The sequence below is a fragment of the Pelobates fuscus genome, chromosome 1 (genome assembly GCF_036172605.1).
Source record: "Pelobates fuscus isolate aPelFus1 chromosome 1, aPelFus1.pri, whole genome shotgun sequence".
NCBI classification, from domain to species: Eukaryota; Metazoa; Chordata; class Amphibia; order Anura; family Pelobatidae; genus Pelobates; species Pelobates fuscus.
Genome location: NC_086317.1, coordinates 291,140,046 through 291,156,610, shown reverse-complemented (window position 1 = coordinate 291,156,610; position 16,565 = coordinate 291,140,046). Strand labels below are relative to the sequence as shown.

General features: G+C 41.8%; 1 protein-coding gene across 1 annotated transcript in view; it reads left to right on the top strand.

The window, feature by feature from the left end:
- Nucleotides 1-16,565, top strand: part of LOC134593970 (zona pellucida-like domain-containing protein 1) — a 68,556-nt gene that overhangs the window by 26,404 nt on the left and 25,587 nt on the right. Inside the window, exon 6 of the mRNA XM_063444611.1 lies at nucleotides 16,135-16,232. Within this exon, the coding sequence (XP_063300681.1) occupies nucleotides 16,135-16,232 (98 nt within the window). The remainder of the gene's footprint in view (nucleotides 1-16,134; nucleotides 16,233-16,565) is intronic.

Here is a 16,565-nt window from a genome sequence, read left to right as displayed (position 1 = left end):
TTAGCATAAAAACTATATGTGAACTCAAAAAAGTTCAAGCAGTAGGCTCCAGTCCAGTCCGTGAAAAAATATATAAGTGGATAAACGGATAATGCCCAGACGACCAAGCCGTCTTACGGAGAGGGAGCTCAAACACCAGCCAAACACCCTGGTCAAGACTAAGAGGGAAGCGATAGGGATGGCCCCAAAGGTGAAAAAATCACATCCAGATATGGAAAACTATGGGGATATCACTTCAGCAACTTACCCTATCCGTCCGACCATCGGGTGAGAAACTGGGAGCACATAAACTCCAAACCGTGAGGGCTGCAGGAAAAAGGCCGTTCTCGACAGGTCGCTTGCCGAAAATCAATGGCGGGTCGTAAAGGACGAATCGGCTGGGAAGTTCAAATCCGTCGGCGGTGTGGTGAGGTAGCAGACAGCACGTCTACGCGTTTCGTCCTAGCTGGAGGACTTTTTCAAGACAATGTCTGCTGTCTAAGAGCCGGGTTTATATACCCACTCTTAATTGATTCATAGAATGGTCATGATTGTTAATTGATAAACTGAGATCATTACAGATCTAAAGTAAATGGTCATAATTGTTAATTGATAAACTGAGATCATTACAGATCTAAAATAAAATATGCTGCAAGTGAATAGAAAAACACAAAATATAATAAATGAAAACATATATCCTTATTAGGACAATCTCATATTATTAACATCGAAAAATTATATATATATAGACATAAAATAAAGATTAAAAATATATTTTTATTTTTACTTTTATTTTTACTAATAAAGTATTTCAATCTCAAGTTTAACAGAGATAATTAATCAATCTTGATTTGTGAGCCTTTTTTTAAAAATAATAATAATGATAATATAGTTCAATTGCTTTATAAAAATCTATTGTTTATATATATTAGATTAGGAACAAGAACATTAAAATAAATGTTGAGCACTATATTTTTGTATATATATTTATATGTATAATTAAGAAAAAGAACATTGGAAAAAAATGCTGAACACTCATATAGGATTCATATAAGTGTTAAAGAGACCATGGGGTCTAAGGTGAATCGTAATATATATGTGGATCCCGATTGATCCTCTCCCACATATAGAGACAGTGAAAGATCTTTCACTCACAGGGACAAATAAGTATGTCTTCCAAATTTTAAATGTTACATTCCACTTCTTCATTTAACCCATTAGGAGTAAGTGTGTTGAGTCTAAAGATCCATTTAGTTTCTGCTGTAATTAAGGCTAATTTTCTATTGGGTATATTCTCTGCAATATGCTCGATGCCCATTACTAAAAGCTGTGAAGGGTTACTGTCATGGGCCATTTGGAAGTGTCTGGCTACTGGAGATTTTTTATCACGGTTGCTGATGGCTCGTCTGTGTTCCCTGAACCTGGCTTTTAATGGTCTCGAAGTCTGACCTACATATAGCAAGTCACAAGTACATATCAACAGATATACCACAAATGAGGTATTGCACGAGATTCTAGTAGTTGTATGGAAGTTCTCATCTTTAGAGGAAGGGGGAAAATTCTTTTTTCCGTGACATATGTGTTGGCAGGTTAAGCATCGGGTGGCACCACATTTGAAATTTCCTGCTTCACATAATATCGATGTTTGATTAGTTTTTGCAGTCGGAAATTTGGAAGGGGCCAATAGGTTCTTTAGATTCCTATTTTTACGGAATGTTACTCTGGGTACTTCAGGGATACTGAAACGAAGCCATGGATCCAACCGCAGAATAGACCAATGATTGTTTAGGATACGAATGATCTGGTTGTACGCCCTATTGTACGTTGTCGAGAAGATGGGACCTTTATTCTGACCCACCTCTCTAGTACTGATGTGAAAGTCTATCCTCGGTTTAGGTCTCCTTATTATCGGATGATTCTCCAATAGAGATAGAATCTCCCTATGTTTGACTGAGGGGGAAGGTGATGAAATCAGTATATCAGCTGCAAACCCAGGGATAATTATAGGGTTCTTTCTGTCCATTCCAATTTTACGCTGGTTGATAAGGGAATCTCTATTGAGCCCTCTAGCCTTCTGGTACGCCCGACCAATGATGCTAGGGTCATAATTCTTATCCAGAAATCGCTGGCAAAGGTCCAACGACTCCTCTTCAAAATTCTCCAAAAAGGAACAATTGCGTCGGAGCCTGGTGAACTGGCTAAACGGGATATTATTAATCCACGTAGGATGATGACCACTCGTGGAGTGTAAAAAACCATTGACATCCACCTGTTTTTTATATGTTCTGGTGTGGACATAACCAGGTTTCCCACTCAGGATTAAATCCAGAAATTCAATAGTAGATCTATTTTTGTTGCTCGTGAAGGAGAGCCCCCACTCGTTGTTATTGAGACTTTGAACGAACTCCTCAGCTTCATTTAGATCACCTTCCCAAATGATCAGGATGTCATCAATGAAGCGTTTGTAGAATTTCAGGTGCCTCTTCCAGATAGGGTTATGGTAGATGTTGCTGGTAGATCTACCATAACCCTATCTGGAAGAGGCACCTGAAATTCTACAAACGCTTCATTGATGACATCCTGATCATTTGGGAAGGTGATCTAAATGAAGCTGAGGAGTTCGTTCAAAGTCTCAATAACAACGAGTGGGGGCTCTCCTTCACGAGCAACAAAAATAGATCTACTATTGAATTTCTGGATTTAATCCTGAGTGGGAAACCTGGTTATGTCCACACCAGAACATATAAAAAACAGGTGGATGTCAATGGTTTTTTACACTCCACGAGTGGTCATCATCCTACGTGGATTAATAATATCCCGTTTAGCCAGTTCACCAGGCTCCGACGCAATTGTTCCTTTTTGGAGAATTTTGAAGAGGAGTCGTTGGACCTTTGCCAGCGATTTCTGGATAAGAATTATGACCCTAGCATCATTGGTCGGGCGTACCAGAAGGCTAGAGGGCTCAATAGAGATTCCCTTATCAACCAGCGTAAAATTGGAATGGACAGAAAGAACCCTATAATTATCCCTGGGTTTGCAGCTGATATACTGATTTCATCACCTTCCCCCTCAGTCAAACATAGGGAGATTCTATCTCTATTGGAGAATCATCCGATAATAAGGAGACCTAAACCGAGGATAGACTTTCACATCAGTACTAGAGAGGTGGGTCAGAATAAAGGTCCCATCTTCTCGACAACGTACAATAGGGCGTACAACCAGATCATTCGTATCCTAAACAATCATTGGTCTATTCTGCGGTTGGATCCATGGCTTCGTTTCAGTATCCCTGAAGTACCCAGAGTAACATTCCGTAAAAATAGGAATCTAAAGAACCTATTGGCCCCTTCCAAATTTCCGACTGCAAAAACTAATCAAACATCGATATTATGTGAAGCAGGAAATTTCAAATGTGGTGCCACCCGATGCTTAACCTGCCAACACATATGTCACGGAAAAAAGAATTTTCCCCCTTCCTCTAAAGATGAGAACTTCCATACAACTACTAGAATCTCGTGCAATACCTCATTTGTGGTATATCTGTTGATATGTACTTGTGACTTGCTATATGTAGGTCAGACTTCGAGACCATTAAAAGCCAGGTTCAGGGAACACAGACGAGCCATCAGCAACCGTGATAAAAAATCTCCAGTAGCCAGACACTTCCAAATGGCCCATGACAGTAACCCTTCACAGCTTTTAGTAATGGGCATCGAGCATATTGCAGAGAATATACCCAATAGAAAATTAGCCTTAATTACAGCAGAAACTAAATGGATCTTTAGACTCAACACACTTACTCCTAATGGGTTAAATGAAGAAGTGGAATGTAACATTTAAAATTTGGAAGACATACTTATTTGTCCCTGTGAGTGAAAGATCTTTCACTGTCTCTATATGTGGGAGAGGATCAATCGGGATCCACATATATATTACGATTCACCTTAGACCCCATGGTCTCTTTAACACTTATATGAATCCTATATGAGTGTTCAGCATTTTTTTCCAATGTTCTTTTTCTTAATTATACATATAAATATATATACAAAAATATAGTGCTCAACATTTATTTTAATGTTCTTGTTCCTAATCTAATATATATAAACAATAGATTTTTATAAAACAATTGAACTATATTATCATTATTATTATTTTTAAAAAAAGGCTCACAAATCAAGATTGATTAATTATCTCTGTTAAACTTGAGATTGAAATACTTTATTAGTAAAAATAAAAGTAAAAATAAAAATATATTTTTAATCTTTATTTTATGTCTATATATATATAATTTTTCGATGTTAATAATATGAGATTGTCCTAATAAGGATATATGTTTTCATTTATTATATTTTGTGTTTTTCTATCCACTTGCAGCATATTTTATTTTAGATCTGTAATGATCTCAGTTTATCAATTAACAATTATGACCATTTACTTTAGATCTGTAATGATCTCAGTTTATCAATTAACAATCATGACCATTCTATGAATCAATTAAGAGTGGGTATATAAACCCGGCTCTTAGACAGCAGACATTGTCTTGAAAAAGTCCTCCAGCTAGGATGAAACGCGTAGACGTGCTGTCTGCTACCTCACCACACCGCCGACGGATTTGAACTTCCCAGCCGATTCGTCCTTTACGACCCGCCATTGATTTTCGGCAAGCGACCTGGCGAGAACGGCCTTTTTCCTGCAGCCCTCACGGTTTGGAGTTTATGTGCTCCCAGTTTCTCACCCGATGGTCGGACGGATAGGGTAAGTTGCTGAAGTGATATCCCCATAGTTTTCCATATCTGGATGTGATTTTTTCACCTTTGGGGCCATCCCTATCGCTTCCCTCTTAGTCTTGACCAGGGTGTTTGGCTGGTGTTTGAGCTCCCTCTCCGTAAGACGGCTTGGTCGTCTGGGCATTATCCGTTTATCCACTTATATATTTTTTCACGGACTGGACTGGAGCCTACTGCTTGAACTTTTTTGAGTTCACATATAGTTTTTATGCTAATGTGCACATCTCTGATTTTTTACATCAGTCCTTTGTCGACAAGAATATGAATAAGGGGCCCCTTACTATTCATCACGTTTACATCTGATACTGGACGTTTTGAGATGTTGTTTCATTTTTTATGATTGGTTTACTATACAATAAATGATATTTTGTTATACTCTTATATATATGTGTAGAGTATTCTGATTCAGATAAGACTCACCCAGTACATTCAATTGTGGTTTATGGTGGTCATTGTGGTGATCTCGGCGAGATTGGTCATTTTTAAGTTTATTGATATTTTCATCTTGATTTTTATGTAGATCTGCATAATTAATTGGAGCGCTCAACATGGATGGTTGAAACCCATAGTTTGCCAGGAATGGGGATAGCCGGGAGGAGGCATTAATCGCACTATTGTGGGCAAACTCCGCCCAGGGTAGCAGATCAGACCAGTTGTTCTGGTGGTCAGAAATGTAGCAACGCAGAAACTGTTCCAGTGTTTGGTTAGCTCGTTCCGCTGCACCATTGGATTGCGGGTGGTAGGCCGAGGAGAAGGAAAGCTGAATTCCCATTTGCTTACAAAAAGCTCTCCAAAATCTGGACACGAACTGGCTACCCCTATCTGAGACTATCACTTTGGGTAACCCATGCAAACGAAAGATCTCCCGACCAAAAATTGTTGCAAGTTCCTGGGAAGTTGGTAGTTTTTTCAAGGGAATGCAATGCGACATCTTCGAGAATCGGTCAACAACCATGAGAACGACTGTATTGCCACGGGAGACCGGAAGATCTACGATAAAATCCATGGACAAGTGGGTCCAGGGTCGTTCACCATTAGGTATGGTTTGCAGGAGACCCACTGGAGGGCGTCGTGGGGTTTTATTTTGAGCGCACACAGGACAGGCAGCTACAAAAGCGGTGACATCCGAACGGAGACCAGGCCACCAAAATTGCCGGGATACGGACCAGATTAACTGGTTTTTGCCTGGATGTCCAGCTGCTTTGGGGTCGTGGTATGTACTCAATAGTTTCGTACGGAGGTTAATAGGTACAAAACAACGGCCATTAGGTTTCTCTGGAGGAGCATTACTTTGTGCAGCCAGAATCTCCTCGCCTAGGGGTGAGGTGAGGTTAGTACGGATGGTTGCCAGTATATGGTCCGGAGGAATCACAGGAGTAGGGGTTATCTCCTCTCTAGATGGAGGGGAGAACTGTCGAGACAAGGCATCAGCCCGAATGTTTTTTGTACCGGGCAAGTAAGAAACCACATAATTGAATCTTGATAGGAAGAGAGCCCATCTAGCTTGCCGGGGGGATAGTCGCTTAGCTTCCGAAAGATATGTTAGATTCTTGTGGTCTGTGAGTATGAGGATTGGCACTGAAGTACCCTCAAGAAGGTGCCTCCATTCTTTGAGAGCTAAAATTATGGCTAGAAGTTCTCTATCACCAATCTGGTAATTGCATTCCGCCGGGTTCAATTTCCTCGAGAAATACCCGCACGGATGCCTGGAGCTCTCTGGGTTAGGACGTTGAGACAGGAGGGCGCCTACTCCTGTCTCAGACGCATCGACCTCAAGAATGAATGGTAAGGCAGGGTTAGGGTGTGCCAGTATAGGAGCAGCAGCAAAGGCGACTTTGAGAGACTCAAAGGCAGTAATGGCTTCCTGTGACCAATGCTGTGGATCAGCATCTCTCCTGGTCATGTCCGTGAGAGGTTTAACCAAGGAAGAAAAGTTGCGTATGAACTTCCGATAATAATTGGCGAAGCCCAGAAAACGTTGTATAGAGCGAAGACCCGTAGGTCGAGGCCATTTTAGTACAGCCGAAAGTTTCTCCGGATCCATAGAGAATCCAGCATCTGAGATAACATATCCCAAGAATGTGACCTGTTTGCAGTGAAACTCACATTTCTCCAATTTGCAGAACAGATTATTTTCTCTAAGTCTCTGTAGAACACGAGAAACGTCTGCGTGATGGTTCTCGAGAGATGTGGAATGGATCAGAATATCATCAAGATAAACCACCACGCATTGCTGCAGCATATCTCGCAGGACGTCATTTATAAATTCTTGGAAAACCGCCGGAGCATTGCAAAGACCAAAGGGCATTACTAGGTATTCGTAATGCCCGCTCCTGGTGTTAAATGCAGTTTTCCATTCGTGGTCCTCTTTTATCCGGACGAGATTATATGCCCCTCTCAGATCAAGTTTGGTGAAGACCGTTGCTCCCTTGAGGCGGTCAAATAACTCCGTGATTAATGGAATGGGGTAGGCATTCTTAATAGTAATGCGATTGAGACCCCTATAGTCGATACAGGGTCTCAACTCGCCATCTTTTTTCTTTACAAAGAAAAAGCCGGCCCCGGCAGGAGAAGATGACTTCTGAATAAAACCCTTAGACAGTGCATCGGTAACATACTCCTCCATGGCTCGATTCTCTGCTACAGACAGTGGGTAAATCCGGCCCCGGGGAGGATTGGTACCCGGTTGGAGTTCGATACCACAGTCATACGGACGGTGTGGTGGCAGAACGCTGGCTTGACCCTTGTCAAATACATCTTGGAATTCTTGGTACTCAGCGGGTAAGGAAGAGGAAGAACATGCGCCCAAAACTTTGACCGGTTTCTGGAGACAGGACAATGTGCTGGGACCATGATAATATCTCAGCTTTGCGCCAATCAATTGTGGGGTTATGCTTCTGTAACCAAGGGTATCCCAAAACAACCTGGTAATATGGAGAGGAAATGACCTGGAATTGGATCGTCTCATGATGTAGAGCCCCTACAGCCAGAGATATGGGCATGGTTTCTTGGGTCACGTGGGTTGGCTGTATTGGTCTGCCATCGATGGCTTCGAAGGCTAGTGGGAAGTTGCGAGACTGTAAGGGTATAGAGTGCTTTGCTGCAAATGCACAATCTATAAACAAGCCTGCGGCCCCAGAATCAAGAAATGCCCGGGTCTCAATGGATGAATCAGGCCAGGAGAGGATAATAGGCACCAAGGGTTTGCCCACACATATCTCTGGGTCTGCAGAAAGACCACCCAAGATCTGCCCCTGACAGTATCTTGGGTGCGGACCCTTTGCCGGACGGATCGGGCAAAACTTTAACATGTGACCGTGGTGTCCGCAGTATAGGCACAGGCCCTCCCTCCTCCTAAAGGCTCTCTCCTCGACCGAGAGGCGTGAGAAGCCTAACCGCCTTGGCTCCACACAGACAGAGGACTCAGGCCCAGGAGGCATAGGAGGTGAGGGAGGTTTGGGTGGGCAAGAAAAGCTTGGTGCCAAATATACAGGAGGCCTCCGCAGGCGCTCCCTGGATGAGGATCTCTCTCGGAGTCTGATGTCAATGAGGGTGACAAATGAGATCAGTTCCTCGAGATCTTTAGGTAACTCTCTGGCTGCAATCTCATTTTTTTTTTTTTTTTTTTTTTTAATTCTTTATTTTTTCAGTGCATAAGAGTGGTACATGCAATACTGAGGTGCCCCGAAAGCAGTCCTCAGGTAATTCCTCGCTTAACATGCGGGGCAGAGAAGTAACAGGCACAGTTTTATATTTTTGACAAGCTTAGTTACGTAGATTTACACTGATTATATTAATAAAGGTAACATGCTAGTGAAATGAGGATCGGATACAGAGTATATGTACGCATAGTTATGCAGACGAGTATTTAGGTACATAGATAAGGCTACCTGCAGGTGCTATAGTCTGTTCGCTTTTTACTGATTGCATGCTTTAAGTATTTGCACAATCGGTACGTTTAAGTAATAGAAGTATGCTTCAACATAGTGGACCGAGAAGCTAGTATATATCAAGCAGCCGTCTATGATTCACTAGTAGTGAGTAATAGTGAAGATTAGGCTAGACGTGTATATAACATTGGTGGTTATGCTTAAGGCGGAAGCTGTATGGCTTTGCATTCTCTAAATGATAAACATTTGTACTGCACTAAATAGGTCAAACATAACATCCCTGCGCTTTGCAAGTATTAAGAATTGCTAGCAGGGGGGTAAACGTAAGGAGGGTAAGCCATGCTAAGGCATGAGAGATATCAAAGTACGGTATATGATAAATTAACTGCCTGTGCGATCTGAAAAAACAAAAACAAACATGCTGATAAAACTTGGTTGAACTCGGGGTCAGGGCAACCTGTAAGCTGCCAGACCTATAGGCTATTTGGCATGAAGTTGGACAGCAGCAGTCTATCTACAAACACACAAGACATTAATATTATCATGCAGGTATCAGTGATATATGCAGTGAGCATAAACGTTTGAACAGTACCGAGAAGTAAAGTTCAGTGTTGAACAGCTAGCACGGTTTAAAGAGTTGCAGAATGGACTAGCCAGGGTTTATTACGGCAGAGGTACCAGACAGTGCCCCCCGTGCGTTCCTGCGATGTGAGTCCTTCTTTATCCAACTCCCAGCAGGGGAAATGATGTAGGAGATGCATGGGGGTCTCGCAGAGGTAGGGCAAAGTCCAGCTGGCATGGTTCCCGTGGTGGGCATGTTTGTTCATCGCCGTGGGTACTTGAGATCACGGTGCAGGTTTGTGGTGTGCTTGTCCGGGACTCTATGGTTCCCCAGGTCTTTGTTGTGCTCCGGCGCCACGGCGTGGGTCTGCCATTCAGCGGTCGCTGAGCAGTGCTTGATGTCGTGCGGAATCGACCTGTATCCTGTAGGTCTCCTCGGGGAGGTAGTGCCGCTCTGTATAAGCACCTACGGGCAGGCGGTAGATGTCTCCGTCTTCGGCGACATTTTTGTTTGTTGACTGTCGAGCGGGGTTTAGCACGGCTGGGGCGGATACCTGTGGGACTCTCTCTGGGTAGGTTTCTTTGTGCTTTAGCCTGCCGCTCTCTGGTTTCTAGTTTCGCCCAAAAGGCGTTGAAGATTGCGGTCAGCCTTGTCATCGTGGTAGTCTCCCCTCCGCAGCAGTCATGGTCGCACGTGGCGTCCGCCATTGTGGAGCTGGGGGTTGCTTGTGGGGCCCCGCCATCTTTGTCAGCCGTGTCTCTTGTGTCTGGCAGGGTTGGACCGGGATCACCCCCACCGGTCCTAAGGGGGGGGGAGGAGCGGGCAATTAGTGGCTCAGCGCCCCCGGTGTAGAGGCGAGGAGAGCGGCCGTCTCCCCCCATCCCCATCCACCGTAGGCCGCAGCGGGCCACCTCCGTTACACGCTTGCGGGAAACACCGGTGTCCAGTATCAGACGATTTGCCAGAGTGCCCGTAGCCTGGGCAGTGTATTCCGGCATCAATGTAAGCATTGGATCTGTGGTAATTTCCCTGAAATCAGCAATGGCTTCGGGAGCTCCTCTGCCATGCGACTACTCCGTTTGCAGGTCAGGCCCCGCCCCCTGCAATCTCATTTTTAAACACATCGGAGAGACCCTGTGCAAAGGCAGCCACGAGAGTCTCGTTGTTCCAGTCACCCTCTGCTGCCATGGTACGGAATTCACTGGCATACTCGACAATAGTTTTTGTGCCCTGAGCATTAGGCATGAGTAGTTCGGCAGTAGGGGTGGAGCGAGCTGGAATATCAAAAACCCTTTTAAAGGACGCAACAAATTCAGGGTAATTGTAAATAATAGGCCTCTCTGCCTCCCAGAGAGGTTTTGCCCAAGCTAGGGCCTTTCCAGACAGCAAAGAAATCATGAAGTGAACGTTGTCACTGTCTGTAGGAAATGCCTGGGGCAGGATTTTAAGGTATCCTTTAACTTGATTTATAAATTCTCTGCACTGAGCTGGGTTGCCCCCAAAATACTGAGGGAGCGGGACAGACCCAGTCATTTCTCTAGCCGCTACAGGTTTGGAGGCTACAACAGGAAGTGAGGCAAAGGCGGCCGCAATCGCAGGCTGGCCGGGTACTGGATCCAGATGGGCATACTGGTCCAAATGGTGGTTCTGCTGGTCCCACTGGGTAAGCAGGTTAGGTATAGGTGTCTTGCCTGTACCATCTGTATTCATGGCCCTTGCGTAATGTCAGAGACCAGGAACCAGACAGAGACAGAAGTAGATGCAAACACACCTTTATTAATAAATAACAAATAATAAACAAAAGCAAAGTCCAGGAATCAAGCAGGGGTCAGTCACCAGAGCGGGTAGTCAGACAAGCCAGGATCAGGAGCACGGAGAGCAGCGGAGTCAGGAACAAGGCCGGAGTCAGGAACCAGGAGCAAACAGGAAACACAGGAACAAAGAGACTTCTGGGAAACAGGAAACCACGCAAGGGCAAGGAGGTTCTGGGCTTAGCTGCTTAAATAGGCAGAACTGATTAGCAGCAGGGTTGATTACTACTCACAGGTGAGTAACCGTGGCAACAAGCAGAAGGAGCTGATAGTAATTGCAACTGAAACTCAATCACTGAAACAGAAAAGGGTTGCTGTTTAAAACAGCAAAGAAACCCTGACACAGAGAGACACAGAGGGCTGAGGAAAAGGCAATAGAGACACACAAAGGAGTTGGGGGAGTGAGATCATTTTTGTTTGTTTGTTTTCTTGGGTGGGCGCAAGTAGTTGATCTTGCCTGATCTTGTCTAGGGTGCAAAATATTTGCACCGACCCTGGCTGTAGTTGCTATAACATGTATAAATAAATATGGGTTGAGTCATTATAACTATTTTCAAAACCCAGAGATGTTCTCCTTAAATTCATACTTGATTGTTATTTGTATTTTACATAATATGATATGATAGGGTTAGTGTTAAAGGGATTCTATTGTTCCAGAAGAACAAAGTTGTTTTCATGGCACTATAGGTTTTTAAGGTTCCCCCCTCCCTTGCGCCCCCAACCCTCCACGGGGCTGAAAGGGATAAAGGTTTACCCTTGATGTGCCTGAGTGAGAGTTTTGTTTCCTGCTGTATCTAACTATCTTGCTACTGTCAGGGGCATTGGAATCAACTTTAATTAGGAGATAAAAGGTTGCCATTGTGTTATGACCATAGTGTGAGACTAGGTTTAAGGTACTGCTGCAGGAGAAGGAGGAGCAGTGAAATAATCTACAATTAAGCAGGATTTTTTTCCAGACACTTTGACTGCACTTAATGAGAGATACAGAGTGTTTTACCGCTGCTGTTCCTGTATGGGAGTGGGATATAGACTGGGTCTTTGATTCTAGTGTAAGACTAGGTGAAGAAATTAACCTGGTGAAGAATCTAGCAAGACATTTTTTCATTGGCACTAGTGCATGATTAGTTTACAAATATACAGTTGTTAGCTTTTTGTTTTGTTTTTTATAACTGTTTGGAGAAAGAAAGTTGTGAGCACTGTGCAATGCTTCTTAAAATCTCATTATTGTTACAGCAGTAAATACACTAAGCACCAATCCATTTTGCAAAATAAACAAAATATAGTTTACTACTAGTGATCCCTGCCAGCATTGTGTTTGGCAGGTATTTTACTAAGGTCTTTGTAGAAAAAATAGTATACTAATATATGGTGGTGGTACTGCTAATGGTCATCTCCTTATTTATCCACCTAAAAAAATAACTAGGTAAATAATAATAGATACATTAAACAGTTGCTGCTGGCTATGCCTGCTACATTCCCAGATGCTATTGGGAGACGTTGATGGTACTGTTTTTTACAAAATGAAGGACACTAAACTTTTCCACCCTGAAAAACTTTCGCGCACATCCAATCTGTAACATGATTGACCATCTTTTGATGTAGGAAAAAATAACCTGCAAACTATTATCAGCTTCTACCAACTGGATCTGTGACAGGACTCAGCCAGGCAGGCTGAAACCACTACAATGAATTCATTTAAAAAGGGAGAGCAGCAGAAGGAGTACTTTAATTAAAAAAATGATTTTTTAATTAAATTAAAGCAAACATTAAGACTTTAATTTCCCAATGTCTTGCCCGACGCGCGTTTCGCCTGTGTGTACCAGGCTCGTCGGCGAAAATGCGCGTCGGGCAAGACATTGGGAGATTCTATCCAACCTTACCGACTGACATCTACTTTGGGTGTGACCATCACCCGCCCCACTGCACTAAAAAGTTGGGCTTGTGTTGTCTAATACTGACTTTAGATACCACGGTCGGGTAAACTATCTACCCGACCCCTCATACGCTATTACTTACTCACAGAACCTCGTCGCCGACCAAGGCACTTCACAGGTTATTCCAGAGTACCCAATGGGAATTATCTAACCTCTAGGCATCTTATCATCCAGGCAATCTACGGGGTATTCCCCTAATACGATTAGGATACACTCTACTTGTACAGGTTATTTCTAGCTCCGTACGTAGTGTTGCACTACATCTTATCCTCCTTCTACTTGTCTTTACTATACCTGGTACCCGTGAAGGCACCATTCCTTTCTCTTGCTATCTGGCTTTGCAAGACTAGCTGGTTAACTAGGACCTCTTGCTATAAAACTCACATTATTTAAGGCTCCTATTGCAGAGGCCTACTGGTGTACTAGGAGGGTGCATTTTACAGTGTACTATATCAGGGGGGATCCCGGTTTTCTATTATATTGCCTGTTACTGAACAGCCATGTGTGACACTCCTGTTTAATTCAATTCTGCCTACTGTAGGGTCACAAGTTCACAATACTGCTAATCATGAATGGGGATTTTCGTGTAACTCTACGAAGGAGCACACGTACCCCTGCAGACGGATCCCCGTTACCATTGCAGCAATTGTTAAACAGTCATTGGCGTACATAAGAATCCAGCCCTATTGTATTCCCATTCAATATTACGGTTTTCTTTGCCCATGAACTAGAGGGTTAACAAATAGTCTTACCCAACCTAGTGTGGCATTTGAATTTACTGTATCCTCTGTAACTACAGGCACAATCACTGAGGTGCTCGCTCAGCTCAGATACACATCATTTTGTTTCTCTCTCGGCAAGAACAATATTGTACCGAGGAGACTTTAGATGTTATCTGTAGCCATGGCGTTTTGATACTTCCTTTAGTGATCTTTGTTACCACTGTAGTACCCTGTAGCTAGTGTTCTTTTGTTACTACAGGCACACTCACTGAGGTGCTCGCTCCGCTCAGATACATACTATCACGTTTTTCTCACTCGGCAAGAGTTATATTGTTCCGAGGAGATTTTAGATGGTATCTGAAGCCAGGCACTATCACTGAGGTGCTCGCTCCGCTCAGATATACATCATTATTTGTTTCTCTCTCGGCAAGAATATATTGTACCGAGGAGCTTTTTGATGTTATCTTTAGCCATGGCGTTTCTATACTTCCTTTAGTGGTCTTTGTTACCACTGTAGTACCCTGGAGCTAGCGTTCTTTTGTTACTACAGGGTGCTCGCTCCGTTCAGATACATACTATCACGTTTTCCTCACTGGGCAAGAATAAGACAATACTGTACCGAGGAGACTTTAGATGATATCTGAAGCCATTGCATTTTGACACCTTCTTTTAGTGGTCTCTATTACCACTGTAGTACCCTGTAGCTAGCGTTCTCCTTGTTTTAGGAAACTATATTTTACTTACCCAGGTGCTTTGCATCCTATATCTCCCTCTCCCTCCTCCCCCTTCCCTATTTGTACATAGTTCAGTTTTTGTTTTTCACTTAATAAAGTTTACTATTTTATATACATATTATATATATTTTTTTCAACTGTTGCTTATTAATGATATTTGTGTATGTATGCATACACGTGTGGACAGACTTTGTTCTCTTCTCCTTTCTTTTATTATGACAAATATTTTAGTATTTAGAATTTTTATTATATATTGAAACATTTTTATAAATTATATACTTTTTAAAGTTTAGTCTTTTGACAAAATATTTTTTAAAGTTTATAACATTTTTTAAAATCATTTAAAAAAAAAAAAAAAAAGCCCTAAAGTACTCCTGCTGCTACAGACTGGATGTGTGGGAATGTTTTGTTCTTATGGTGGAAGGAGTGAGTGGGTAATTAACTGCCTTTAATTTGTTTTGTAGAATTCCTGTTTTTCAATTTAAAAGATTCCCCGTATTTTTTTATTAATACAATATAGCAAAAAGGAAAAAGATTCCAAATGTTCATTATAACAAAAAGTTCTCTTACTTACTCATTCTTTTTTAATCAAGATATGGAATAATCAAATTTTGGCGACTCAGAATTGGCATTACAAAAATGCTCGACATAGTATAGATATTAGGCCAGGCAATATTTCAGCTGTTTTTGCATGCCAGAACATTTATAGGCAGCATTTTCTGCTGCTATTTTCAGTGCCAGTCAAATGCCTGTCAATATTTAATTCAAACTACTGTCATTAACAAACAAAGCACTCAACAATTCCAACCATTTTAAATGTTCTTTCTAATTCAGAAATACATCCCTGCTGATCATCCTGTGAAACTTCTGTCCTTGCAACAGTCTTCCCATCTTTCACACATCGTCAATGTCTCAATCATCCACTCCACTGTCTTAAACTCCATTCTTTAGTTCTCTTACTTATTACCGTTTCACAAGCAAAACTAGATGCAGTGGCCAACCTGCTAATTATTCCTCCCCACTGATGTGGTTTTTTACCTCTTGTGTTTTTGTGCCACACTTCCTTCTAGAATGTAAACTAAATTCAACAGACTGTACTTTATCTTTTGGATCTGTCTTTATTATTATATTTGTGAATTACTTCATGAATTTCATTGTACCATTGTAATGCTCTTCAGAATGCTATTATAAACATTTATTATAAAATGATGATGATGATGACGATGACGATGATGATGATGATGATGATGATGATGATGATGATGATGATGATGATGATGATAATGATAATGATAATAATAATAATAATAATAATAATAATAATAATAATAATAATTCTGAGCAGTGTGACTGACACTGCTTGTATTACTACTTCCTATATCTCCTTCCATATCAAGAGTGAAAGACAAAAAAAGGAGGGGAATATATATTTAACAGAGAACATGGGTTTATCATTAACATAAGATCACACTTTCATGCAAGCAGACTGAATAAAAATTGAACACCGACCACCTTGATTCACTATACAAAAAAGCTAGGATCCAAGTTTTTAGATACCCAGTGTAGAGACTGCAAATACCTTGCACAACATAAAACCTCAATTATATTATATTATTATGTTTAAATAATATGTAAGTGTGGAAGGTGCCATTCTCAAGTTAAAAAAAAAACATATTTTGTAAAAAAAAATTATTCTATTATGCTTTTTATTGCAGGATGAATTTTATGGAAGAAAACTTACTATACCAGCGACTGGGATAAAACTGAAGTCAAGAGTTTATGTAGAAGTGAGAGCAACAAACCTCACAGAAAAGTAAGAAATGTTAAAAGGTGCCCTCCAGTATGTAAATATAGTTATTGAGCTACTATTTTAGAGCCACACAATAAAAAATGGATTCATAATAATACTGATAAACATATTAGATAATCCTCCTGTGTAAAGTGAAGTAAAAAGACAAAAACAATCCTATATTTAAAAAAGCAAACAGTGCAGGAGAGCGGGGTGTGGCAGGACATCTGGGAGGCCATTGGCAAAGTATTAATTTGTGCGGGTCTAAAAACGATAATCCATTGGTACACTACCCCACCAAGGTATATAGAAATGGCAGAGGGTCTACAGACCATTGTTGGAGGGACTGCAGAGCGA